Genomic DNA, 27,999 nt, shown 5'->3' on the forward strand with positions numbered 1-27,999 from the left:
GTAATGTAATATGGTGAGATAAGTAATTTATTGTAGAGTAGAGGGGGGTCTAGATGGTTTACTGTGTACTTGGGTATGTGTTTAGGGGGAGGGGGGGTTTGGTTATTTAAATCTTCTCACGTTGGTTTTCTTAGAGAATGTAATGAATGGAGTGGAGGAGATTAGAACAGTTAAAACAGATGGAGATATAGGACTAGGAATATGATTGAGCGTTTGATCAGAGAATATCATAATGGTAAGTATACGATAACAGCAGTGTGTCATATAAAAATGGACATATGTATATATAGGTCAGTGGCGTCTCCCGAACTATGCATCAGTGTATTATGCGAATGGTTTCCCAAGCGTAAATAGGGGTTGAAATTATTTCTCAGCACCTGAGTAGTAGTAAGTCCATTACTAAGCACCGAAGATATTACGCTCTCAATCAATTAATTCTCGCCTCCTAATCCATGTGTAAATAGATCCATGATAATGGAATCTTCTCTTCTATGCAAGATTTTACTTAACGGCACTAACTCCATGCTCATTTACTTTCTTCCATGCAGTCAACATACATTGAAGAGTAACTACCCATCTCCCACTAGCCACCTACTTAAACCCCACCGCTACATTCACCCTCCCCTCTCTAAGATCCACCTTCCAACCCCCCCTCAATGCACTCAACCCATCCACAACCACCTTCCCCGTCCCTCCCACCTGCGCCATCTTCGTAACTCTCAAAATCGTCTCACTCGCCTTTGCCATCCCACTCACCGCCTCCACACTCGGCACAATACTAATCTGCACCTTACCATCCTCATACTTCAAACTTTCAATAGCCGCCGCATCAACCTCAAATTTAAACCCCAGCTGTGCAATATACACTTTCCTCCTCACCGCATCTCTTGGCTCTACACTCCATGAAGTGTTTGAGCCACAGAGGGTACCCCCAAAAGCAATAAGACCCAATACCGCATCATCCACAACATAGACACCAGATCCTAATGACAAACCCACGAAATTCGGTCCGTAGTCCCCGCTGTATCCGTCCCAAGCCATGGTATCTGGCCATGTGTGAAAAGCAGCTGATGCGAAGCCCTCATGGTCGATATTAGATAATGGACCGTTTGTTCCGCCGTATCCGACTCGAAGCAAATACGTTTGAGAGGGATTTTGTTCGAAGTGTGATAGTAGTGGTAGGGCATTTAGACCGGATCCATAATGATGACCCATTCTTTCGAATTGCATTATTTTACCTCCGTAGCTTTTGTTTGTTAGCTAATTTCATCTGTGGTGTTGAGAGTTTGGAATCGGATTGTGGAGAGTCTGGTTAAACTTACATGAAATCCCAATATCTTCTCGCATTGCCATTCCAGGCCCAATGGCTTACCGTGGGCATGTATCCCAAGATGGTATTAATTGTCTTCGTGACTGTAGCTGTCAAGCCGAAATAGCTGGAAGTCCAAATGGATTAGCGAAAATCAGGTGTGGATGTCATATCACTTACTTGGACCAATAATAAACCCCCTCCTGCCCAGTAGAATCCCAAGCCATCTCACTCCCAAAAGGAACAGCCTCACTATCCCACAAATCTGCTCTTGTCTTCATCGCAGCTACAACCGCATTCGCCGCAGTAGTATTCCCTTCATTTTGTAAATCCTGCAAAACATATCCCCAAACAGTCTCGCCCATCAATCCTACATCTACATAATCCGTATTCGGACCGGTAGCATAGATAATAGTTTCATAAGCCTGATTCAAGTACCATTGCCATGTCTGCTGAGTGACAAGCGTTGGATAAAATCTAGCAACACGATAGAGAGCCCAATAAGCAGCAGTAACATGAACATAATCGTAGGTTCTCTCGGTACCATACGCAGTCGGTTTGTCCCAACTCCACCAATTGCTCCAATCAATCGAGGATAGATAATTGTAGGAAATAGCACCAGGTTGGTAGTAAAAGACACTTTTTTTGACGCTATAGTCAGAGTTCTGAAGAACACCCCATAGTGTTTTTGTGATGAATTGTTCCAATTTAGTCACCTCAGCTGCATTGGGTGAAATTGCTTGTTTCATTGTTGCAGCGAGCCAAGATCCGGCTCCGGCTTCATCACTCAATCCAGCGATCCAGACCCTTGGGTCCTGAAGGACTTGAGCATCAACTGAACGGTCGTATGATATGACGGATGGTGCTCGACCAAAGGGATCACTGGTATTGGAAAGCCATTGCTTTGTTGTTAGAAATGTGCCCAGCTTAGATATGGCCGAGGGTGCAGAAAGGGTGATGGCATAGTTCACCGTTTGTACAAGACCATCAGAATATGTAATTGTTACTCGCACTCTCCCAAATGCAGAGGAGCCAGGGGTAAGATTGTACTTATTAGTTCCTGTAGCGGTAAATGTGAAGGCTCCAGCAGGAGTTGATGTAATGGAAGAGACAGGTGAATTGTGTTGCAAGAACAATTGAGCTGTGAGATCCTGTTAAGTGTCAAAACATATCTGGCCACGATTCAATGTCATATAAAAGAACGGAACAGAGCTTCATCAGGGATGTGTCAAATATACACATAAGATGAAAGATCCAAAATGATTGGGTCATGGGAATGGGAGGTTGAAGGTGGAAATAACATCACTTACCTGGGGAATGATATATCCCGGTATACCAATAGCAACAGGAGTTCCGGTGTTTGCTACAGTGGTTTCGATATTGCTGATACTACTTGAACTAGAAAATCTCAATCCCTTGGTAATCGATTGGCCTTTCGCGAGCACTACAGATGTACCGGGATTCCAAGGGCTCGTACCATTCCATTCATTCTGAGTATATGCTAGAGTGTAAGTTTCCCAAGAATAGAACCCTTCAAATGTTTGGCTTTGATAGGAAAGTGCGGTGTCGGGATCTTCTTCCAAAAATCGCCATCCTTCGAGGGGTGTTTGTCCCAATGGTGTCACTACAAGCGCTGGACCCGTTCCAGATAATGGAGTCACGCGTAGATAGCCACCGTCAAGGCCAATGTTTGGATCCACGAGGGAGCACATTTGCTGAGTATCTACTGCTGTCCTATTTGTGAAGATGCTATTAAACTCAATAGGGAATCCAAGTGCTCCGATTTCAATACTGGTGTTACCCTTATTGGTTATAGTGAAGTTGAGATTAATATCTGCCCCGCTAGCAGACCAAACTCTCGTGATGTTCAAAGGAATTCCTGATGGTAGGGTTGGTGCGAGGTTTGCGGAAGTGGCACCAGTGGAAGTCACCGCATTTCTAGCTGCAGCGGAATCGACACCGATCCATGAAGTAGATCCAACAGGTCGATACCTGAGTGTAATATCGCCAACATGATAATTGCCATTTTCGTTTCTTTGTGAGAGAAGATCAAAAGGGGAGAAATCGAATGTAGTCAAGGACTTTGGGATCAAAGATGCAAGTGTCTGGCTCGATGAATTCAGTCTGGCGTTCAAATCACCAGAGTTGAGGGAAATATATTGACTAGAGACTGCCGTGAATAGAATACTAGACAGTCCAATGACCTTGTGTAGAACAAACATGATTTGAGTTGTGCCAATGTTTTGAACGATGAGTTGAGACCGTCAGCATGAACTTTATAGGAATGAAGCCTATGGAAATAGCAATAACAAAACGCCTTTATCTGAACTTATAAAGAGTGTTAAGAGATTTAAGGCATCATTACATTGCTTCTCCGAGACCAATTAAGCATGTTGATCCTAACACTGTAGTTGGAGCGCAAATAGAATGTTGAGCAGGGGAATTTAGCTTGTGTACATACGAATGGACATTCAGAAAAGTGGATCCTAATTTAAAATGGCACTGGCAGTTCTATTTAATATGGTTGTTGTAGAGGATTCGATAGATGAAATTCAATGACCTAGATTTGAAAAATGAACTTCCCTGCCAGCTAATCTACGGACGAAAGTTATAGAGCTCTAGTAATATACTAATATCACAAAAGCCAATTAGGGTAGAGTAGATTAAAGTAATTCAAAACCCCGCAGCTTCCACCTGCCTCGTTTAGTGATCTGCAAAAGCTTAAATCTTATCGACAGTAAACCTCGTAAAAGCTGTTCGGAACTTGCGGAATCACCGGAGAAACAGGTGAACTGTCGTAATTCTCGCGATTTCGCTATACAAAAATCCAAGATTGAAACCAAGATATATCGCTGGATACATGTTGATGAAAACAACACGAAGTTCGCAGACTGCTGCAACTGAAGATCAAATCTCTATGATTCTGCGTGACTTGGTGATATATATCGTGTTATTTGTGCATGATAGATAATCAAAGGACATTTCGCTAAGACCAGCCGAAGAATGGTTTTTGAACAGTGATTGATCGGTCCCGTGTCATTTTGGGACAATGTCGGTACATATGGGAATGTAGGGTGGCTTCCACGAAACAGTGATCCTTGGAAGTGGAGGGGGATTACACACTGTGTAGATGCATGCTAGGCTATGGAAAGCTTAATAAAAACAGTAATATAGGGAAGAATTGTATACATGCAGATCTCAAGCACAGTAAATGTTTCATGTTGAGAGTCTTTGGTGTGGTGTGGTCAAGATTAATTTAAAATACGATCACGCACGTGCTACTACGATCACAATGCTGACGAAGCCATGACTAAGCCACAGACGCGAAGCGAATGCGGAATCCAAGACACAAGTACAAACACAACATTCCGGAGGGCCACAAGATTGCATTCGGCACTCGATTATGGCACACAGGAGAGATCAGATGAAACCAACTCTGTCTTTCAATTCCACGAGGCGACCTAAACGAGTCAATGCCGTGGTTTGATGGCGAGATGAGCCGCGCTCCACGGACATCAACCTTAATCCAACGTCTTTACTCTGACTATTGTACTCAATTTCGAAGTCGCACTTCTGCTAAACTTTACTTCTATGGCCGAATACTGATAGGACTGGACTCTTGGTCAACAAGTCTTCTGGCAAATCTGTATATGGGAGGTTAATATTGGGGACAAGGCTGGAAGGTTACGAGGAGGCTGTTGTGTAGCTTGAAGCTGGGAAATTGATATTTCCAGAATGTTTAAACGAACGATTACAAAATTATTCACTTCATTGTTAATCCTTGTGTCTCTCTTCTGTACATATATAACCATCTATCTCATTAAGAAATATAAATCAATTCCTCATATCTGTCGCGTGTCTGATGAAGCTGTCAACATTTATTAATTCCAGCATCAATTTTGAACCCAATACTGGAACCTCGCACCATTGATTTTGACTTGAAATAAAGTCGTTTTCTTACTGTCCACCAACACTCCTTCTACCTGGTCTATAAACACGCCAATCGAGAACTAATCATACCGGCACTTAAGTAGCGAGCAGGAGTGTCACACCGGGCCTTGCAAAGAATTCGGCATGTGTAAAGTTATTTCTCCCACATATCAGCTGAGGGCGGCAAGGTGTTTGTCTCCTTGATTCATTTGGCTTTGGATCTCAGACGCCGAACAGAAGCAATAATGTGGATGTGGATGCATGTTCAGGTTTGAAAACTCAAATGATGGTCAAGATAAGAGTGAATGTGGAGGAATGATAAGCTTGATTGAATACTGATATGTTTGGGTCATATCAAAATCAGAGATAGTATTTGGCGGTGGAATTAGCCAGATGTAAACTTAGAAGCAGTTGATTTGCTAGCGATACACGACCAGTACCTGATCCCGCGATCTGCTCCTCATATATTGATGATACATATCCACAATCGAATTAACTCCATCTATGCCCAAATCATAACCACTTCTCTAGCGTATTAAAATCGCAACTGGTATACTCCTCCCACGTCATCCAATCAAACCCATACGCAGCAATTGGTGTCTCTTCAGCAGATGGGTGATCTGCATCGCAAAATTCTATACTGGGAATTGGAACGTCATGATCTGGCAAATCAACACTTAACGTTTCTTGAGTCGAAGAGGTTGACGTGATCCCCCTTTTGTATACTATCGAGCTTAAAGATATCGAGATGGTATCATTAATACCGTCTGGATACGTCGACAACAGCTCAGGCGAACCCATCGTTGGGTCCAATGACACCATCATATCCATCAAAAAGTCTAGGCGTGCCCGTTTAAATGGTGACGAGGCGTCATTCCAAGATGATTCGGGATTTGAAGTCTGATTTGTGGAATCGGTGTTGTTCAAAGACAGCAAGGGTAGTGATCTGCTCGTTGAATGCTGTGGAGATAGGATGGAAGTGCTCGGAAGACGGTCTATTGCATGTTAGACAAAGAGAATTGTTGCTAAAGCTTGCTTGTATATACATACTTTGGGAAACTGTTGATGAAAAAAACTTGCAATGGCTCAAGATCTTCTGTGGTACGGAGCGGCGCACAAGCTCTTGGTACGTATAAACTCCGGCGGCTTTGCCGAGAGCATTTATGCCTGCAAATCCGTATGTACCATCTCAAACAGTATTGGCACTGGCGTCTTCCTTTGCTGACATATGCATGGTATCTGGTATTATGTTGCACCAGATTCTTCACCACGCGGCCACAGATAGGGCACATCTCTAATTTCTTGTGTACAATTTGTGTATGAGTGTTGAGGTTGTGCTTGGCTGTAATTGTCTTGAAACATTTATTGCAGTTAAATAGTGAGGTTTTTTGAATGGGGCTCGCCATGACGATTTTGAATCAGAAATGTTGGAAGTGAAACAGGTTGTAAAAGTGTTGAGATATCTTATTGTAGTGTAGCAGAAGTCTCGGTGGAGTAGCTGATCTGAACATTATGATCTGAAAAGAGCACTCATCACCACTTATATGATTTGCGAACATCCAATATCCCATTAGACCATTCAACCCCTTTGACGGAACAGTCAATTCTACAGAAAAATGAAGTTGGATCCCATGGTTACATTAACTCTACTGTCTCTGAGTCAAGTTGAATTGTCAAGTGATAAATGATCTTGTAGTGGCGATGTTATGCTACTTCTCAATACTCTGCTTACTCAGTCCCGAAACTAACTAGGTAGGTTACCACAGGTACTGTCTATCAACCTTGTTTCCTTTAAAATCTGTTGGTCCCTATTTGGAAATGAGTTTAAGTGGCTGTTGGGTGGTGATTGTGGACGGTCACACAGATAGGACACATATGTGAAGATAAGGAGGCATCAGGTAGAGGTAGCAAACGGGTCACGAATCCCCTGTCCGATGAATGCCAAATTTAATCAAGCTTTTGATGGATAACGAGATTTTTTTTCAATATTTCTTTGAGATGGTACTTATCATCGACATGGCCCCAACTTAGTTGATTGTATAACTTGAGGCGATTGCCATTGCGAACACAGTGACGAATTCGAGACATTGATTTTCTCTGTCGTAAGTCATCACTACTTCCATTGGATGACAGGATACTGAAAGCATCGACTTCGTCAATTGAGAAAGTCTCATCAGTTCTTGTTTCCTCTCTGCGGGAGCTTATATTGTGTACATCTTCCAAGTTCCACCTCAGCTTCAAAGGGAACCGCAATGTGATTGGGCCCAGCACGAGCTGACCACAGGTCTTCCGACGTATCTGGCAACCAAGCATCAAGGAAACTCCCTCGAATGGGAATGTAGCGAGCGATAGAGGAGAGTGGCCATGGCTTCGTGTGGATTCAAGTACGTTGTGCTTGATGTTGATAAATCATCTGCTACTTGGACAGCTGGTGTACACGTAAGATAGAATCAGATTCGGTGAGTATGAGTGATGAAAATAGCTGAGTCAAAAGGAAGTAGCAGAACTTATCGGCGTGTTCTATCTTGAACATGGCAAAGTTATTTGCTACATGGAAAGTAAGCACAAACCCTCATGCTTCGAGTTGGTCAATTGATCTAATTCATGCCAGTCTTCTAAGTACTGATTGTGCGCTAGCAGTAGCGATGATTTACCGACATGACGCTGCGGAAAAGGAAATGTGTATTTCTTTCAACAATTTCATAGACAGAAGGCTCTTATCTCTTGTATAATATGAAAAATCTCAAGCTAGCTTCACCCGCGAAAACGTATTCTGGGATGGCTGAAGAAATAATAAGTGCTGTTTGTGCAAACAATGCAAGTGCATGCTTATAGAATATAGATGAATATTTAACAGATAGCCAGTGCCTCTGTGTTTGAAAATTACCGGATACTCACTTACTAGGCTTGGACTACTCGCCTGTCAACTTCGTTAAGCAATGCGGAAACACTTGCCTGCCTGATTAGTCATTACTGATCATCTAAGTATTGTTTAGAGATACTTTCTAATGGAGTATCATGTATATCCTGACATGGTATGTATTTTACGATGTCCGGACGATGTTATACGATGTAACAAGACAGCCTAGTATCTAAGTACCATTCAACCAATCCTTATGTATGTAACGATGAATACCATACATGCCTTCGCACTTGCGGTCATTCAATAAAGGTTTTATCAAAATTTACTCTTACAATCAATATGCTACGTTGTCTAAAATAAAGTATTCCGACATTCATCATCCTTGCGAGGATGTCGGCATCCTCGAACAGGGTCAATCTATCTTCCACAGCCCTGTGTCTCCAAGTATGATTTTCTGTATTGCTCTCAAGTTATTGGTGGACTCAGAAAGCAAAATTCCTGTATTTGGTTACCACTAAGTGAGAAACAGGGTCTGTAGAGACTTGTGGCGTGGCTGCCTAGTAGGAAGAACGCGAATTATTCGCGTAGACAGGTGATCAAGCAAGGATCTTGTATAACCAATGCAAAGGATATCTGATAAATCGAGGCAAGATGCAGGAATGAATGCACATAGAACTCGGATGAACAGGTGTAACTCCATCATCCAATGATATTACTAGGAAATATTCTGGAGTCTTTCCATAAATCGTGGTTGTAGATTTAAGACTACTACCAGAATCCGGTTTCCTCGCCTTGCTTTAGCTTTATTCAGTATCATTCTGGAGATCAAACTTAAAGATGTGATAATCTTACCTGGCATGAGTCCATCGCATTATAACTTGGGAACCGTGGTATAGTGCCACGACATTGCACCACGATACCGAGCTTGGAACTGATAGATCACCCCCAATTCATTTCAAATATAGCGTTTCAAGTTGCTTAAAATAGGCACATTATTTTGCAACCAGGACTGTAGGGGATTATTTATCGACTAATTTTTCTTCCTGCTGAATGCGTATATAATCAGTAACGTGTGACGTGCTCAATTACGAATGATTTTCCGTGATTTTCCGTGATTTCCCTTCCTTCTGTGCCCTTCTATCGAGGATCGAGTCCATCATTTTCTTCAAAATTTGGATGTCCAGAATTAGGAAAGTTCAACATCATGGCATAAAATGCTAGTTTTGTTTGAGACGAGGATGGTCTTGCGAAAGGTAGATAGATGCATATGCATGGTCTAGTATTGAAGTCGTCCATTAGCGAAGATCTCATCCCGACTTCACTTTCATTGCGAAGAACTGATGGCTTGGATTTTCTCCGGACTTGCCTTTCAACATGATAATTCGTGAGATGAAGTTGTGTAGTTCATATCTCACGTAACTATTGTTTGCTACCGGCAATTATCAATTTCATTGATATCTCCTCAAGTTTTCCGGCTTTGTATCGTTTCTTCTCGAGAATATTTGTACGAGTGCTCAGCAAGCATTCCAATTTTCCGCAGTTCGTCAACTAATAACAATGGATTGATTAATCTCGCACCTCTTTTTATCCTCCGTCAGAGTCTCGGAGCGTGCTCAAGTGTAAACTAGCTGTGTATAGCCCTCTTTGTGTTGCAGGATACAATCCATCGCAAGACTTTACCTTTAAAATATACGTGTGTTTCTAATGATGTTGAAAACTTATTATGAAGTATCATTCCTTGTTGGAGTCTCTTTCCTTTCCGTTTGCGCCACTCTTCTTCATGTTGAACTCTTTGCGGCTATTTCGAGGCCAATCGAGTGTCTTCTCTTCTCATTGCTTCGAAACAAAGTTGTAAACACAAACATATCCATGTCCAGCTGACGTGAGCCCATTCCTCATGCAGGTCAAAATAGACTAGATGTATTTGAGATGGAAGGTTGAAGATGACAAGTCACCTTTTCATCTGTGCCTCAAACTTTCATTGTCTGATGGAGCTAGCATAGCTAGACGTTATGGCAGAATCCGTTTCGATTCAGTGCCGAAGAAGAATCTGTCTGGCGGGTCTAGCTGTCTTTAGCTTAAGCTACCTTTCCCCCATGCTATATTTTATGCGCTCTCTCACCTTTCATATTATATTGAACTCGTATTCCATAGAGCTGAAGCTAGGGCTGAGAAAATAAAGATGAGGTGCCGAGTTTTCTGGCAGGCGTTTGTCGATCCCAGAGGCCAGAGGAAAGTGAAGTTTATAGAGATATTAATGAAGTTAAGGAGTGGTAATCTTTAAAATATTAACTTGGTAGAAAACACCGGGGAGAAAATACTCACTTCATTAGCTGAAAAATGGGAAGAGATAAAGGTGAAGCTTAATAGCCAGCTCCGTCTCATTTTTTCCTTCCAAAGACTAACGCGCTCCGAAACCCTCATTGCGGTAGCTGCCAAACGGTTCCAGTGATCAGAGGAAACTTTTCATTGTCGTAATGCATTCGGTTAGATGCCAAAGAGCATGTGCATGTATTGTTCCGGGAAGCTTCGAGGCCAAGAATCAGACTTTATGGTAAAAACCATGTTGCTGGTTGCTAGGGAAAACGCACAGGAGCTTTCAACAGTCGGCCCTCGAGCCACGTGCAGGAAATAGTCTTTTGAGAGTCATTTCAAGTATTGACATTCCGTTTGACTGTTGACTATTATCGAGGTTGATGATATGTTAAGCACAAGTTTGAAGATCGATAATCACGAATTCGCTGGATCATACTGTAGCAAACTTGATCTTTCGATTGACGTCAGTGTCGAGCAAGCAAAAAAAGCTCAACAAATTGGCTGATGGTAAGTTTGAGTTACACCCATGGCTGATATATTGATCCTATCCAATCCCTTCATGCAGACGAATACGATGTCTCATAGTGATTTCACTCTGGCGAGATTATGGATACATTTTCTTTTACCAATTTCATCATTGTTCACAAAAGTACACAATAATCTACATTTTGTTCAATTTGATCATCATCTCAAGATCACAAATATCTTCGCAACTTAATCCCATCATCTCCAACATCACCGATGAACTATCTCAGCTTTCAACCATTGATGCCCCCTTTTCCAAATCATAAGCCATATGAACAAATTCCACGAAAAAATAAATTTGATGTTTGGTTGTGTTCATGAATAGCCCTGTGGTAAGTAACAGCACGTTTCTTATGGGAATAGACCCAGTAACCTCGTGGCCAATCAAATATAAGACACCTAATCGGTGGAGAATTCCCATTGTTGCGAATGGGTGTTTGTGATTTGTATGCATCCAAGATGCATCGCCGTTACGTTTTCTTCCGTTTGTACATAACGCTTGTGAGAAGCTACATGAATGAGGTTAGCATTTTACAAGATTGCGAGTCAACGTTTGTTGAAACGCCTCGATGACCTATAAGATTTCCAGTTTCTCAAGCCACTGCGAATATTTGTTGGATAGCGCAACCAATCGGGAAAGTAGTCTTTTGTACTTGAAGATTGTTGAACGCTTAGAAAGCTATACGAATGATTGAAAGATGTGTGAAACTCAATGATTGTAAATGTAATAAATTTTGAGTAATCATAATAGATTTGACGATGATAACCTGTGCACAATAATCTCATATAGGACATTCCATGAATTAACACCACAACTGATTCAAAAGCTTGGTATTTGGGGTCTATTATACGCTAGTTCAGGCTATAGCTTTTTTAAAAAGATGAAATTCTGATCTTCTAGTTTTAATATTACTAACAATTTTTTACTTTTATGAAATTTTCAGATTTTCAAATCCTCGAATTTCTTTCTCAAAATTTGTAATTCTTTTCTAGGTTTTCTAAAGAAATCGATGATTCGAAACTCTAATATGAATACTTTTCTATTTATAAATAGAAGAGAATAATATCGTTATGAAAAATTAGAGATTTAAATATCAAAAATATCACTAGTAGTTTAGATCGAAATAGCTGATTCGAGTATCAATAAACGGAATGTTACTATGTGAGGTTATTATTATAGATTAAATATTGATGCTTAGTGAACAGGCCGACGATAGTCTCTCAACTACGTTTGCTTCATCAAAAAAATATTGAAACTCTGCCATCCGCAGTTCAAATTTCTCCGACCTGCTGTACCTGATCACCCACCAAGCCATATAAACCAGAGGATGACTAGCCATGAATGGAATTTTCGGCTCGTGTGCATGCGGGATGAAACTTTGAAAAGGTAGCCTCCCGGAAGAACTGTCCTCGATTTTACTTGAAATTATGTTTCCATACCAGCAAACGGCAGATATAGTAACGACTCCATATCATAGAAATGCTAAGACATTTAAGGTCTAGCTGGTTATAGGCGAGCCCCTGTATGATGCAAAAACCGGTAAGTGACGAATTCGCTCGCACGAGACAGTGCGCCGAATGTTTTATTTGTTTCTGAACCCAAAACAAAGACCAAACATACTTCTACCAGAGGAATGAATTTTGTTCTTGTAATATATGGAATCTAGCTTGAGTGTAATTTGAAGTTATAGTTACGCCGAAGCACTTCGGACTCGGTGAATGTGTTCGGCCCACCCGCGGAAGCGTGCGGTGCCCGAGCGGGAGCTGAATGACTGCCGATTGACCTTATTCGTGACAATGGGAGAAGGTAGGAGAGGATTGGAAAATAGACACAGTCGAGAAAGAAGGCATTACGAACCAAAATTACTATGTTTAGAAACACAATATTGTAGAATGATCAACCCTAAACCTAACCCTTGACTTTTCCTTCCCTATCCATTCTTTTACAACAAAAAAAGGGCGCTTTGCACTGATCACTATAACCACAATAACTTCAGTATGAACAGTAGGTGATAGATGTCTACTTTTGAGATGAAAAAGCTAGGAGAATTTGTTGAGAGTGAGAAAATGGATCCAATCTTACATTATCCTACATTACACAGCGGAAAGCATTCATGAGTTGACTTCGTTTGTTAACGTTACATGCGCGAATTTATATAAGATTTATGATCTCATCCTGCACGCATGTCTCAATGAACCAATCTCAAAAGGAGACCCGCTCGAGTTCAAGAAAGAAGACCGATTTAGTTCTCTCTGTTCCCATTCTCTCCCGGTCCTTTTCCATCTCAATACCTATCAATCCACCATCTTCACACAATTGGCATCATTTCATCTCCCGGCAACCAGACTTCGATAGAAATGGGGACTTTTCAATGACGATGCGATCGCCATGCACGAAAACTCGCGGGCTTATACGGCTTCAGTGTGAGTAAGACGGTATCCTCCTTCCCTCCCTTCCTGTTCCCTCCCTCCCTCCATTCTTTGCCCTTCCTCCTCCCATCCTCCCTCTCACACCACTTACCATTCTTCCACTAGCTGCCAGTCTGATATGAATAATACTAAATCACTGCGTTAATTCTGCAATCAGGACATTCAACGAATTTGCACTGGCGTGAACAATAAGAGGCTTGAGAGATTACTCAAGTTTTATGAAGCATTGCGGGATCTATAATCACAATTTAAAAGACATATGATTTCAGGAGCAGGTAGCATCGTGAGATTCAATAGGTTGTGGAAGATCATTTCGAATTGAATTATTTCTCCAGACTTCCATGCTACTAATTTTTTCTTCAAGAAAGTTGGGAATCATTCAATAATCCTTTGTTCAGATGCGCCAACCCTAGCCAAACACCAATATTCTATCTTCAGACCCTGACCTCTTCGGAGTGATCATTCTCTTTTGTAGTGTCTCCTCCGCCGCATGATCCCCTCATCAGTCTTTCCTCCGTATTGTTCTCGTCCCCCATTTTTTCTCATATTCTGCTATTTTGGTGTCTGTCATCTAGACATTTTGAGAGCCTCTCAAACTTAAAACCTCGACAGTGAGCAAAATAAATGACGCCGCACATAAGCCAATCCCCTCGATATTACCGCCGCAATCGCCAGAACAGTTTCCTCTCTATTTCTTGGTCTTGATAAAACCTTGGCTGAAGGGCTTACGGTTTGGCTTGATCTTGGTTCCTGCCCGACCTTGTAACCACGATTCCTTTAGCGAGCGTGCTTGATTTGATGCTTTAGGAGGTAAAAGTGGATTTCGGGTTTCCGCAACTCTGAATGTAGTTGAACCAACCCGTTTATCCTTCGGCTTCTTCTCCAGAAGGCGACGTAATTTATCTGGCTTGACAGATCTTGTGGGTAGGCTTGAATGGAGACGGCCAGGTTCTGGGCTATCAACATCATCATCTTCTAGAAATTCGGCCGGCAGAAGATCTGGAAGTGGAACTTGTCCGGGGATTGCGAAAGTTCTGTTAATTTCTTCAATGTCGTCCTCGGAGTCCAGTCGTCCATCTGCCGTTCCTTCTCCCTCTAAAGTATTTGATTCCTCGTCCATATCGACATCCGCCTTTTCGGTGGTTGATGTGACCTCAATCTTCGATTTCTGAGCGGGGGGTAACATTTCGTCTTGTGCGGATGCAACATCTAACTTGCGCTTCTTACTAGAGATCTCTGCTTGACGTTTAAGATTTGCGGCTTTCTCCTGGCGCTTCTTCTTCGAGACAGCTTCTTGCCTGGAATCACGTTAGCAAGTCATTTAGGCAGAAATCACAATCAACATACTCCTCGATCGCTTTTGTTGCTTCTCTTTCCTTTTCTTTGGCGGATTTCGCAGCCTCATTTGTTGTTACTTCCTCTGGGGCATCGTCATCGCTACTCTCGTCCTCCTCCTCTTCAGCTTCAATTCTTTCGGATTTTTCTTCTTTCACTGGCTCAGGCTCAGGCTCTGCGCTATCGAATCGCTTATGCTTCTTCGCAACTGGCGTTGTAACAGTGGTAGTGATTTTCGAAAGGGTCGAGACATCGCCATTGGCTTTTGATGTCTTAACTACCTCCTCATCTGCCTCGATGATTTGCGCATCCTCTGATTCTTCTGCAGAATTGGGTATTTCTTCAATTACTTGCGGTGACTGTATTGGTGTTGCTTCTTCTTCGCTTGCCTGTGCCGACACCTTTTTCGAGTTCCTCGTAGGTCGTGGAGTGGCAGCAACCTCATCATCTTCAAGAGGAAGCGATTTGCGCGGTCGCCCTCTCCTTTTTGGAACTGGAGTGCCCTCATCGATGATTATAGAATCTCCATCTCCGTTCACTGAGGGACTATCTGCCAATTCTCGAGCTCTACCCCGCGTAGTAACCATACTTCTAGTTCTTCTACTTTCGTCGCGCAATTGCTGACTAGGAGTCAATGGATCGTCCGCCTGAAGATCCTCTTTCGAAGACGTTTTAAAGATTCTGGCGAACATACAGAAAACCTGTATTGGATTGAACTTTAAATAACGGTTAAAGGTGTGAGTGGGCCTTGGGTGTAGGACAAACCTGTAAAAAAATCTTTGAGATTTCTTTAGTGCCGGGGAGCGCTATGACATTGATATTTTATCGGATTCACCGCCTTTCCGATAATCGAGAAACGCAGACGGTTGGTCATTCTTGCTTCATCAAGCTTGTGATTTATGTTGATATCAGGCTTTTCATTGATTGATATTTGATATTTTATACACGAATGTTAACATGTCGAATCCTCGAGCAATGCTCCCTTTAAAACATGGTCTCAGACTATTAAATCAAAGGTCATTTCATACCACTCCAAGGTTGTTCGCTGTCAATATCAAACCTTCAAGAAAGCAGATATTAGCAAAGAGAAATGCTACTGAACCAGTGATCATACGGAAGAGGGTGCCAATCAACACTCCTGAAGCTCTTCCACCGATGTTTATTCTTGAAACGGACCATAAAGCTGGAGTTCTGACTGTCGAACCTAATAAAGCCATGGAATTCTTAAAGAACTACCAGAATCTACATGGAAATCCGAACCAAGGTTGGGAGACTGGTATTTGCAATAGTAAGGTGTTTTCTTCTTCTTCGCAGCTTACATAGCTTACTGATGTTTTATAGAGCATGGTATCACGGCATCTGACGTGACTCAATTATCTATTTCTATGGGGAGATGCCGGGAACAAGCACAAAAACGTCTAGCAAGAGTGTTGCTAGATTCAGCGTCAGCTATGGGAGACCCAGCAGCCACGTTAGAGGTTGTATCAGAAGCTTTTCATAGTAATAAGCTCTACACAGCAAGGTTTACAGTTTTTCTCGAACGTTTAGGTATTTTAGCCAAGAAAGAGGGCAATGTTCAAGCAATGGGACTTCTTGGTCAAATTCTATACAGTCAAGGAAGGGAAAAGGAAGCTCGAGATTGGCTGCAAAAGGCTGTTGGTGGAGAAAATTCACCACATTTTCCAGGGGCTGCAGAGGCACTCGTCGTGCTTGGCTTGATTTTAGAAAAGACTGATAGAGCGGCTGCAAAGAAATTGTTCAGCAAAGCAGCATTAGACTTAGATCATCCAGCAGCGTTCTTTTATCTTTCTAAACATGTAGGTCCTGAGGAAGAGGATAATAGGATGGTTTATTTACTCAAAGCGGCTGGTGCTGGTATGCCTGAAGCATGCCACAATCTTGGTGCTATTGAACTATCTAAGAACAGTGACCAAGCGGACAAGAAGCCGTCAGAGCGAGATTATGGTTATGCCAAAGAGTGGTTTCAAGTCGCAGCTGAAAGTGGATTTGGTTTAAGCATGTTAAACATGGCTTCAATATGTAAATCTCAGGGTCAAACTGAGGAGGCTTTGAAATGGCTGGAGCAGGCAGAAACCCTTCCCGAAATCCATGATGAAGCAGTAAAGATGAGATCCAGCTTCGTTGTGGATTAAGACATACAAACTCAACTCTGGCAGACTACACGATACTGCATTATAGTCAGGGCTCTTAGCTAGACCTACCAATTGATAAAGCTTTACAGGAAGCATGCGGAAGACGTTATGGGGTCGGGTTTTGCAATGTACTTTTGTTCCTCCACAGAAATTTGACGTGGATGTTCAAGATCAGTGCAAGCATTACTTTCAATACCCGGCTAGTCAAGCTAATAGCTTATGAGGAGAGGAATATTCCACGCCTGCGTGCGATTGAGTTGAATTTGCGTACTCCGATACGTTTGCTTGGAGAACCGCATTGAAAAGCAGCTAGATAAATGCAAAGCTGGCAAGTTGACGGTGAAGGTTCACTCTCGTCATCGTGTTACTTCTTAATAAATACAGTTCATGGCAAGGTTAGTCTTCCTGGCAAGTCATTGGGAGCGACAAATCAATTCCGCGAAACCTTCGAAACCCTGTTGCATGACATAGATGTGGTAGCTTAACTCTCGTGGTCATATTGAAGGATGTCAAGAAAAAGGTCCAAGTCAAGTGAGCCTAACCATTCTGCACTTCTTCACACACATTCTTGACGTTTCATGATTTATTGAGTATTTTTGAGATGTGAGTATTGCAATCTGCTCCAGACCTGAGTAAACACACATTGCAATGGACATGGTCAGCCGAGCTTGACGATGACAAAGAGGTAGATCGCCATCACGTGTTCTCAGGGAAAACCGACCGCAACTCAACAGTCCATTCAAACATTTCGCATTCTACAAAATCAACGTGGTGTAATTCTTTATTCTTTGTATTTGTTTTTCATGAGAAAACTTAGTGCCAGAGATGAGAAAGATTCAACAATGTAGTTTCAATTTGAATTATGGATGATGTACTGCGCAAAACATGACTTTGAAACAAATATGCCATTTTCCGCTGGCCCTTTCGTACGGTCTTCGCTAGTATTCTCTAATGGTGCCGGCATCAAACTCTGATAGAGTGATATCACAGGCCCTCAATTTTACCTGCTGGAAATGGTTCATTTTACGCCCGAGGTGAGCCAACTCGCCGACAAAATCAAACCAAAATGATGTTGAGGCAGAGCTGGGCAAGATCTATGCTGTGGCAATCGTTGTCCTTATTACTTGACTTCATGTTCTCAGAAGTGTCGAGACGGGTATGTTAAGGTATATAAGACAAGTTAAAATATGGATAAGACTTACCGTCAAGGAGTCACTTTAAGATCTAAATGGACACTGATTTTGAATACTTGTCTTGTTTCATTTCTCAGCAGACAGTTAAATCAAAGCGGAGTACCCTTTTAGCAGACTTGAACCTCGATAGTGAAAAGACTTTAGCGTCATCGGTGAGTAAGTCTTTATTATCAAAACATCGACGCTCTTGCATAGGAATGCCGCGGGAATCATTCTCCTAGTCACAATCTTCCCGTCTCAGGATTTTCATAATAAGCAAGTTCATTTTTGTCGTTCGCAGTTTCCTTTGGGCACACTGATCGATAGTCTCATCGACAGCGACGACAACGAGTATCACATAGCAACAATTAAATTCAAAAACAACAAGGACAATAACACAGTATTTGTTATTCCCAAACAAAAGGATAAAAGCATAATTTACAGACATCGAAACCGCATCTTGCACCCCAACTCCATCAAATTCCTTGGCAAATACAGATATCATCTACAACACCCCTCTTTCTAGCCTAGTTCTTTGGTAGCGTTTATCTATTATCACACTTATCGATCCGCAAGAACGCAAAAGTTGTGCTCTTTAGATAATACTCTGACATTCCGTGCATTTCCTCCGCTTTGCTACCCCTCGCTTAATATCAACATCCGCTTCTATCCGCACAAGCCTGATGACTTGAATCTTCCAAGGTTTACTTAAGTAAAGGCCTGATCTGGGTTTAAATTTGTGAGTCTAAGGACTTCAGGATTCTATGGGCCGCGATGAGCGGAAGAGTTATTGTGTGAAATTATTGACTAAATGATTTTTCCGATGGTAGGATATTTAAATCTTCTGTCTTGAGAAATCGTGTATTTTATGTGGTATAATGACAGCAGAGAAATCAATGAAAAGCCATTGATTCAAAACGACAGTGATAATGAAGTATTCACGTAAGCACTTTTGTCTTGACTGAGAATGACGATTATTTCCCTGCACAGGGAAGCGCTCGTATCTTTCATGAGTGGTGCTTAATGCAGTATAGTTCTATAAATGCTACACGCTTCCAAAACATGAACGGCTCATATACCGTTTGTTGTTGGCCATGTAAAGGTATAGAGAGCTGAGCCGTAATCCTTATATAGACTCTATCATCTTTCCTAAGCGGAGCGTCTCCACTACAGAGGCACCTGCTTCTTCCACAACCGTGGACAAAGTGAATAATTGTCTTGAGGGGCTATGCTAAATCACCCATCGAATTTAAATTGCCGCTCATCCTCTAATACCAATTCACCCCCAGAATTCAAGATACTGGCGCGATCTCCCGCCCACTATTTCTCCAACAATGATATATATAAGCATCCAAGCACCCCAAGTCATAACACATCCTAAACCAGAATCCGAAACAGCTTGAGATTTCTTGGAACTTTCGCCTCGTGAATGAAAGGCAAACAAGCATCTATACTAAACTCAGGCAACATAAGAAGTAATTCCAGATGTGATTCACCAAAAAAAATCTCCAGCAAAGCAGCTTTCAAGGAATATAAATCAATATCTCATATAAACGACAGTGTGAAGAAAAACACGGTACAATTCTTCAGATTTAAAAGTGAAGGCGACAGTAAGAGTAGATAAACGATAACAATCCCACCGTATCCCGATCCGTGTATCAAACATTCACAACTGACATACGTATGTAACATAACAAGACAGAAGTAAATATTTCCAAGTCCTACTACAATAATCCACATATGTGTGAATCTGAGAATACTCCAAGAGGGCGCGAAGTTCTCCTCATGACTTCGTAAATGTCGTTTGTATAGACGTGATAATCGTCAGCTCCCGCAGAATTTATCTGGTTTATATATTGCTGTTCGGAATTTTCTGAATACCTAACATTCACTATTCTGCGAGAAAAATTTAATAGGTGGTCATGACTAACCAAGTCCTCCTACGTCACCAGGAAAATCAAGCAGAACACAAGATACACACTTTGCGCTTTCTTTCTCCTTCCCTACGCGGCGAATAAGCCCACCTCATCTTCCGGAATTTTCTTTGAGGGACAGAATAAAAGGCCTCTCATAGTCACAGAAAAGTTTCTTGAGACCATGCTGGCAGGATTCATACAAATCCACAAAGACATTAGTATTGTGCAATTGTGAAGTAACAAGTAACAAGTAACCAGTGTACTCATACAGGCGAATTTCATTCTGCGCAATCGATTTGATAAAATCCCACCGTGAAAGAACCGAGGACTTTTTCCTCAAGAGATCAGATGAAAATTTTTCAAAACAACAACGATACTTTAATTTGGCGAGAAAGACAACGATATCCCAAGAATGAAAGTTAAGGATGGAATTCTTTGTAAAAACGCGTGAGCGCGAAATTCTTGTTGGCTACGAATCAGAAATACTCCAAGGACAGGCAGTTCCTCTGAAAAGGCTTTGAACGGGCTTTCACATATTTACTCCCAGGATAGAATCACTCCACCAGTTTCTTAAGTAGATAGATCGCTCGTTCTCCTCACCCATTCCCAAACACACTCAGATGCTTACCTAACTAGATATACCCCGCAATCCATCTACAACACAAAATACCTGTCAATTCCCTACCAGTATTCAATTTCTCCAAGACTTTCAGATACAAGTACTTGACCACTTAACTACTCGTGGTGAATCAATTCCATACTACACAAACCCTTTCCCACTTTCTCAAGATCTCACCTCATACTCTCAATATATAAACGTCTCTTGCCATCAAAATCTCAGTTGGCCCAGCATGAGCAGTTGCAGCTGAGGAAAAGCAGGACGGGTTACGAGAATGGGCGATGCAACTTGCTGTTTGCGATTCTGGCGAGAAAGATGGATTAGAGGTGATATAATGTGTGATATACCCAGGCACACAAGAATGATATAGGTGGTAGATTTGTGTTAGGAGATGCGATGGGAGTGGGATAAAATGAGATGGGAATATAAGTACTGACAGCGATGATTATCTAAAGACAATGGTTACCACACGATGTATAATTCGTCTCATTCCATCTGCTTCCATTCGTAGCAACTACAGTCTCTCTTGAAACCCTAACTAACCAATCACGCTATTCATATGGGGAAAACAATGAACTTGTTGCTTTTGTTTTAGGGACGCAACAAGATGCACCTGCCTGACTTTTATACTCCTCGCCTTGGGAGAATTCCTACCCTCTTCCCCTTTCCTTTCCCAATCTCTCTTCTCAGCCTTCTATCAGGAAAGATCAACCAGGTAGACACTTCCCCGCATCCACTATCCACCAGTAAAATTCACTCATGAACCAACCCCCATCTCTCAAATACCATCTCCACACATTCCCCCTCATCTAATCTCTCAATCCCGATTTCGAGTGCATAAAGCCACTTCTTCCTTGTACAAAATGTTCAAGCATGAAAAGACGACGGATCGATTCTACGCCAAAATTGAGATTGTCCAATTATTGACCAAACCCCACTACCCTTCGATCGGTACTCATGAACCTCAGCCATCCACCCTGTGACTTTCCACGAGATGAAATACCAAACAAGCCATGATTATTATTTTGGCGGCGTCAAGATATCCATGACAGCAAAAATACTCACTCGCCGGTAGTTTTAGTATCAATTACCAACCCATCCCAACTTTTTAGATCCCAAGAAAAAGAGTATGGGCAGCGGGTAATAGTCCTGATGGATAACCTGCAAATAAAATCACTCGCGAATATCCCATAGGTACACAAAATCTCTGCGCAGTCTCCGGAAGATCTCGTCTTATAACAACAAACAGTCATTCAACACTCCGAGGATATAGCATAGACTCCACATTGAACATCAAACATGACATCTAGAAACAATGCTATGAAATATCATTAAGAAGCCACTCCCTAGAGACTTGGATCTAATACCATAGAACATCTCCGCAGAAGGAAGTTTCCTCCAAAGTCATTCTCAACAGCAAGAAAGAAAGCAGATTTGGTCGAGGATTCTAATATAATAAAGTGGGATTCCAAACTCTACATATTTTAAAACGTAATATACTTCATTTTCATATTGTAAGTAGAACTTGGCACTTGCCTATCATCCCTGAGTTTGTGTGATAACTTTGTGTTTGTCTGCATCGATGAGATGAGAAGCGAAGAAAAGATGATACAATTATGTAAAACAGGAGACTCTGAGAGAAGTCAGATACCTCTAGGTTTGTAAATAAATTGAAGATGCGGTGATTGTAGGTTACCTAGGTATTAACATAATTCCTCGTTGTGTCAAATCTATAATTCTGAACGTAAATCAAAAAATCACATCTCGAAAATTAGAGCGCACCAACAACAGAAACTGAGATCAATGAACTCGTAGGATGAATTGAGCATTCTGGTGTGAAGAATATAGACTCAAAGACCTTTCTTTTCATGCACTTCAAGCCCCAATGTTTGTGAGCCTGGAGAGCAACCACACCAAGCACTTTGGACTTTGCACTTAAGCAGGGTTGATCACATGAAAATGTATATATCAACCACGATCAACATAAAGATCCGCGAACCTTTCTAGAAGAATCGAGGAAAATATGAAAGAAGAAAGAGAAGAGAGATGGAAAACAGAGAAGAAAATAGGTAAGACAAAGGGTTCCCAAACCACTGGGGATATGTATATTGCAGGAGATCTACAGAGCACAATGGCAGTGGAGTATCTCTAGCCATGTCAGCAGTTCCGAAGAAGATTTTCGTGCCAATTCATCGGTAAATAGCGGTACCCACGTCTAGATTTGAGCCGTAACTTCCGTGAAGGTGTTGAGGAGAGACTAGCTGCTGCTGTCAAAAAGAAGAGAACAGGTCTGGAAGAATAGAATCTGTCCCGATTTCAAACGCCTTGAGTCGAGTCTTTTTGGACTGCAAGAAGAGCGAGGATGAATGGAATTCACTTTGTAAAACTATTTCCAATGATTTTCTGAAAATGTTCATCTCCTTGCATTCAAGATGTCGCAATTTCCGGTGCGACGGAAAGAGTAACGTGGATGGAATGAAAACTCCAAAACCACCCCTTTACAAATCACGTGTCTTCTTTCGTTGTCCACTCACATTGTTCATCCCATCAACCACATTTCTTTGTCTTTAGCTGTCTTCTTGTCTAATCAGATCAGATCCACGCATCTCACCACAATTTATCAGATTAATCTAATCTCCGTTCTCGCAACCCCTTTCCATCATTCGATCTGATAAGCTTACCGAATCCTTTCCCACAATTCCCCATTTATGTATTGACATTCATCATCTGTACATCAAAGTCGCAATTTTCAAACTGTGGTTCGCGATTGCCATATCCTGGTATGCAAATGCTTGGGCGCATCAAGAAATCCACATGCGATAATAAGTATAAGCAGCTGGACACGAAAACAAGAATATTCCGTGTCGCCTTTCCTTTTGCCATTTTGACTACCTTCTTTATGCAGTACATGATCCATAGAAGAATATAAGCAAAAAGCTAATGCAAGAAACTCTTAGTACACACCTTATACGTGTACGGAGTAGAATGCCTGTGGGTATGCAGAGGAAATATTGTCCACTTATCAGATGGCATGAGATCCACACGATCTGATAAAAATGTAAATCCGAATGGTACAAAGCTTGAATCAGGAAAAAAATTCGCTTCCATGTCTTGGGATAATTTCTCAACAAAGGGATCATATTGGATTCGGCGAAGTGGGGCTCACATAATCTAATCAGATTCATCTAATCAGATTTTATTCCTTGTTGCTTTTGACACCCCGTCGAACCTGGTGGAGAAATCCTGGAATGTTGAGAATTGGTATGTCACCGGAATGTCACCCAACGTGAGTCTCCACGTATTTCCTTGATTCCTTGATTCATTAATCATTTGTAATTTATTCTACCTTTTGTTGTACATATAAATTAAACGAAATGATTTAAAGTTATCAGATCGAAAGTCCCCCGTATCTTAAAAGTAAATATGTGTAAATTTAGATGAGCATGTCTCGGATCTGGGTATTAGGGTTCCGAATGGTTGGGTTGAAATCGTTGCAAGTTGTAGGTAGGGTTACGTGAAGCCGACTTCATTTTTGGCTTTGGGATAGATCGAAATAGACCAGACTCCCCAAAATGACTTGCTTGTGATTTTGTGAAATTCTGAATGTGATAAGTGGATTGTACAAGAAAACCATGGGTTAATTAGGAAACAACGTCAAGGGATAGTGTATTTCTCCGTGTAAATAGTCCGGCTTTGGAACCGGCTAACCCGAATGCGAAAACGAAGGGCGAAAGGCTGTTCGGATCGAGATGTCATCGTGCTTGTTGGCAGTCTCATAACTTCCCTATTATCAGTATCAGTACCGTTAAATTCCTAGTCTCTGTAGTCCAAGCCCTTCTATACCCGCGCTGAATACTATTCTTTACCTCCTTTCTTGCCGTATCACCTTACCGTCAGGTCATTCTTCCATCTACCCAGAGCATTTACCGAGTCTCACCATTTTAGTCTAGCCCTCGACCTTTCGGATCAGATAAGTGAATCGACTAGGGTCCATGACAAGTCTATGACAAGGTCTATGACAGGGACTATTTCCCTTGTCTGGATATCCTAACTTCGAATGGCAAGTAGATTACGAAAAGCGGGTATTCTCTTATCCTAGCAGTTCCTAAAACGGTTGGTTCCTGACTTCAATTGAGTTGAACAGGACCCGAATCATAGTTTTTAGTAAAAAGAGAGTTGATCTTTACGATGTTTGTCGGGATTGAATAACGGTTATGTAGGTAGGCAAAGCATGTGCCAGCTGAGAGATGGTTTATTTCTTCTTCTCTGAATGATCGATTGACGATGTTGGGTTTCTCGTGATGCTAAAGCAAGTGAGTATCGTTGTGAAGGGAAAGACCTAGTACATCTGATGCAAGTACCTACCTAGGTAGGTATTGATGTGAAGAGTGGGAGTAGGAGTGGGTGATGGAGATGTTGACTATATATGGATACAAGATGATAAAGGACAACAGAAAATACGACGTACAGATGTGGCCAGGGGGAAGATGAGCTCAATGTTTGATCATCCTGAGGCCATTGCTTGTGTGTTTTCTTGGTGAGACAGACATGTTCAATGATGATGTATGTATCGTACAGAGCACACAATAGAATCAATAAAAAGGAGATTCAAATCAGATTGATGAGTTATAGCTACTCGTGACCTACTCGTGGGTAGTAATATATTGCTTTGATGGTTGATGATGACGATACATACCTACTAGTCAGTACTGTAGTAATCATTTGATATCAGATCCGTCATCACTACGACTCTTACACAATCAAATTCCTTGTGCTTGTCTGTTAAATATTGTTCCTCCACATTTATATACTACGAGGTATATATCCAAAAGCTTGATCAGAATACTCCGTATTTATATTATTTATATTATTTATATTACGCTTGTTACGGTTGATCAATATCCATCTCCATCTCCATCCCGGTGTCGGCCGAGGCTTCAAGTCAAGAATACAAAATAAAGTTCCAAGTCATTCCGCCACCAAAGATTCCATTTGTCTCTTCGGAAAAAAACTTTATTAAAAGGGATTTCTATCCACATCACCCAGAATTCACCATAATTCTTTCATTTGATATATTCACCATAATACTTGATCAAGTCGAATAAATAGGAAATCTACTACAGCAATAATCACTCAAGTTCTCAGCACACAAGTATTACGCCAATGCTTATTATTTAAAGAACAACAACAATCTATTAGATCACTTCTTACATCATACCATTCCGTTGTGGAATCACTTATCAAACTCAAAAGTTGGATTGACACACAATCAGCAAGTTTGGCTTTGCCTTCCCCCTCCGGATTTTCAACGATTTCTCGGCACTCATACTCGTACAATTAGTATATGATCCGTCGCTCATCGATTCTACTTCGAATAATGTCGCGTCCTCAAGTTGTCAGAATGGCCACTACATCTCATTGTATACCACAAGAGCCACAGCCTGAATCACCCCGCTCCCAGGTATCCCAGGTTCCAGCTCTCACCTACTCGTCCTCTTCCTCTTCAGACCTCGAACCCGAAGAAATTGAACCCCGCCGTCGTCGGGCTTCGACGGTACTTATTTCACAAAATGCTACCGATATGCAAAGAATTATCGGAAATGCGGGCACGAAATTGGTGGAAAAATGCTGTGGTGGAGGTTGCTGTATGGCCATTACCAAAACTGATGGCCTTACCTACGAAAGACCAAGATTACCAGACAACGATGCTTACAGGAGTTTGGCATTGAAGATCGAAAGCATTCCTACACGATTGACAAGTCTGCCAGATCTGCCAAAGAAAAACATGGAGATTCTCCCTTTGGACAAGGAAAAGGCCTTGGATATTGTCAAGGGTATGCAATCCTTGGATGTCAATGAGAACAGAGGAGCAATTACCGTCGAGCCTTCTATGGACGTCGCAGATGCGGCAGACATACAAAATGCTATCTCCCACAAGAATTCAGGAATTAGTATGGAAAATGATTCAATCGACTTCACACCACATCATGCCAAGTTAGATGTCGACACCAAAGTTCAACCACCCTCGTTCGTTCAACCACATCCACCTTACGAGGTCTATTCCGCGAGAATCTTCAACGCTAGAGAATTGACTAAGCCTGGTGCTGAAAAGAGAACATATCACTTCGATTTGGATGTCACCGATTATCCTGAGGAAGGTGGCGTTGATTTCAAGGTTGGTGGTGCAATTGGTGTCATGGCACCAAATGAAGAATCAATGGTGGAAGAAATGATGGATTTGTTATCTATTCCAAGACATCTTCGCGACCGAAAGATTCTATTGAAGACACATTCTGGAAGATGGCCTACAATTTGGGGAGACGATAAACCAAGAGAATTAATCACAACCAGACGCGATTTATTGACCTGGTGTTCTGATATTCAATCATATCCTCCAAACAAAAAGATCTTACGAATCCTTGCCGAATATGCTACCGATCCAGAAGAGAAGAAGATTTTGTTATATTTGTGTTCTGGAGAAGGACAAGGTGCATTCTGCGATTTCAGAACTGGTCCACATATCACCATCCCTCAACTTCTTCACGCTTTCCCTTCCAGTAAACCACCTCTCGATCATCTTCTCTCGGAACTCGAAACATTGAGACCTCGATTCTATTCAATGTCCAATGATCCTCAAGAGAATTGTGTACCAGTTGAAGGATGTAGCCGACTAATCGAAATTGCAGTCACTGTCCACGAAACCAATCACTGGAAGGATGGAAATCGAATTGGTCTGGGATCAGGATTCTTTGAGCGACAAGCAAGAAAATTCATTGAAGCTGAAAAGAGAGGAGAAAAGGTCAACATCCGAATCCCAATGTTCAAAGGATTAATGGCAAATCCTTTGGCTAGAGAATTCGTTTCCGATGGACCCATGCTTTTGATTGGTGCAGGTGTAGGAGTTGCACCTTTCCGAGGATTTGTTCAACGCCGTCTCAAGAATGCTAATTGCGCCAACAAAGTTTGGGTTCTTCAAGGAGTCAGAGATTCTCTTCTGGATGAACTGTATTCGGGTGAATGGGGTGTTCATGAATCAGAAGTCAAGAAAGTTGTTCAGAGTCGAAGACCAGGTAGTAAGCAAAAGGGCAAATATGTTCAAGACGAAGTTAGACATCAAGGAGATTTGGTCTGGTTCATCATCAATGCTTTAGATGGTCGAGTTTTCGTTTGTGGTAGCAGTAAAGGAATGGGTGAAGGTGTTGAAGAAGCTCTTGTAGATGTTGCCATGGAGAAGGGCAATTTGGATAGGGAAGAAGCAAAGAATTTCTGGAAGTTGAAGAATGAAGCTGGGCAATATATTGCCGAGACTTGGTGATTGATTTCACTTTATTGTTCCTTCCTTTCTTCCTTGAGTCTGGGGTCTTCAATTACCAAAGATGGGATTACGATGCGAATGAAACAAGGATTGTAAATACGCAGTGGGCTTTCGAC

At 41.7% G+C, this 27,999-nt stretch overlaps 6 protein-coding genes across 6 annotated transcripts; 2 read left to right on the forward strand and 4 right to left on the reverse strand.

Moving 5' to 3' along the window:
- Positions 1–591: 591 nt before the first annotated feature.
- Positions 592–4,499, reverse strand: EAF02_008586 (uncharacterized protein; the record flags this gene model as incomplete). The annotated part of the gene is made up of 4 exons (XM_038904634.1): positions 2,620–4,499; positions 1,490–2,460; positions 1,323–1,436; positions 592–1,246 (listed from the first exon to the last, which is right to left on the reverse strand). Exons 1-4 carry the CDS (start codon positions 3,529–3,531, stop codon positions 592–594), a joined length of 2,652 nt encoding a protein of 883 aa, XP_038755691.1. The 5' UTR covers positions 3,532–4,499.
- Positions 4,500–5,097: 598 nt separating this feature from the next.
- On the reverse strand, positions 5,098–6,473 carry EAF02_008587 (uncharacterized protein; the record flags this gene model as incomplete). Its single annotated transcript, XM_038904635.1, has 3 exons — positions 5,098–6,234; positions 6,290–6,406; positions 6,446–6,473. The coding sequence occupies 3 exons, from the start codon at positions 6,471–6,473 to the stop codon at positions 5,753–5,755; spliced, it is 627 nt and encodes a 208-aa protein (XP_038755692.1). The 3' UTR covers positions 5,098–5,752.
- A 2,225-nt stretch (positions 6,474–8,698) lies between these two features.
- Positions 8,699–8,974, reverse strand: EAF02_008588 (uncharacterized protein; the record flags this gene model as incomplete). The annotated part of the gene is made up of 2 exons (XM_038904636.1): positions 8,699–8,897; positions 8,955–8,974. The coding sequence occupies 2 exons, from the start codon at positions 8,972–8,974 to the stop codon at positions 8,699–8,701; spliced, it is 219 nt and encodes a 72-aa protein (XP_038755693.1).
- Positions 8,975–14,061: 5,087 nt separating this feature from the next.
- On the reverse strand, positions 14,062–15,400 carry EAF02_008589 (uncharacterized protein; the record flags this gene model as incomplete). Its single annotated transcript, XM_038904637.1, has 2 exons — positions 14,062–14,671; positions 14,721–15,400. The coding sequence occupies 2 exons, from the start codon at positions 15,398–15,400 to the stop codon at positions 14,062–14,064; spliced, it is 1,290 nt and encodes a 429-aa protein (XP_038755694.1).
- Positions 15,401–15,665: 265 nt separating this feature from the next.
- EAF02_008590 (uncharacterized protein) lies at positions 15,666–16,861 on the forward strand (the record flags this gene model as incomplete). Its single annotated transcript, XM_038904638.1, has 2 exons — positions 15,666–15,996; positions 16,050–16,861. 2 exons carry the CDS (start codon positions 15,666–15,668, stop codon positions 16,859–16,861), a joined length of 1,143 nt encoding a protein of 380 aa, XP_038755695.1.
- Positions 16,862–25,945: 9,084 nt separating this feature from the next.
- EAF02_008591 (uncharacterized protein) lies at positions 25,946–27,883 on the forward strand (the record flags this gene model as incomplete). The annotated part of the gene is made up of 1 exon (XM_038904639.1): positions 25,946–27,883. The coding sequence occupies one exon, from the start codon at positions 25,946–25,948 to the stop codon at positions 27,881–27,883; it is 1,938 nt and encodes a 645-aa protein (XP_038755696.1).
- Between the last annotated feature and the right edge of the window lie 116 nt (positions 27,884–27,999).

This window comes from Botrytis sinoallii (assembly GCF_014898435.1).
Source record: "Botrytis sinoallii strain Bc 23 chromosome Unknown BSIN_016, whole genome shotgun sequence".
Lineage (NCBI taxonomy): Eukaryota > Fungi > Ascomycota > Leotiomycetes > Helotiales > Sclerotiniaceae > Botrytis > Botrytis sinoallii.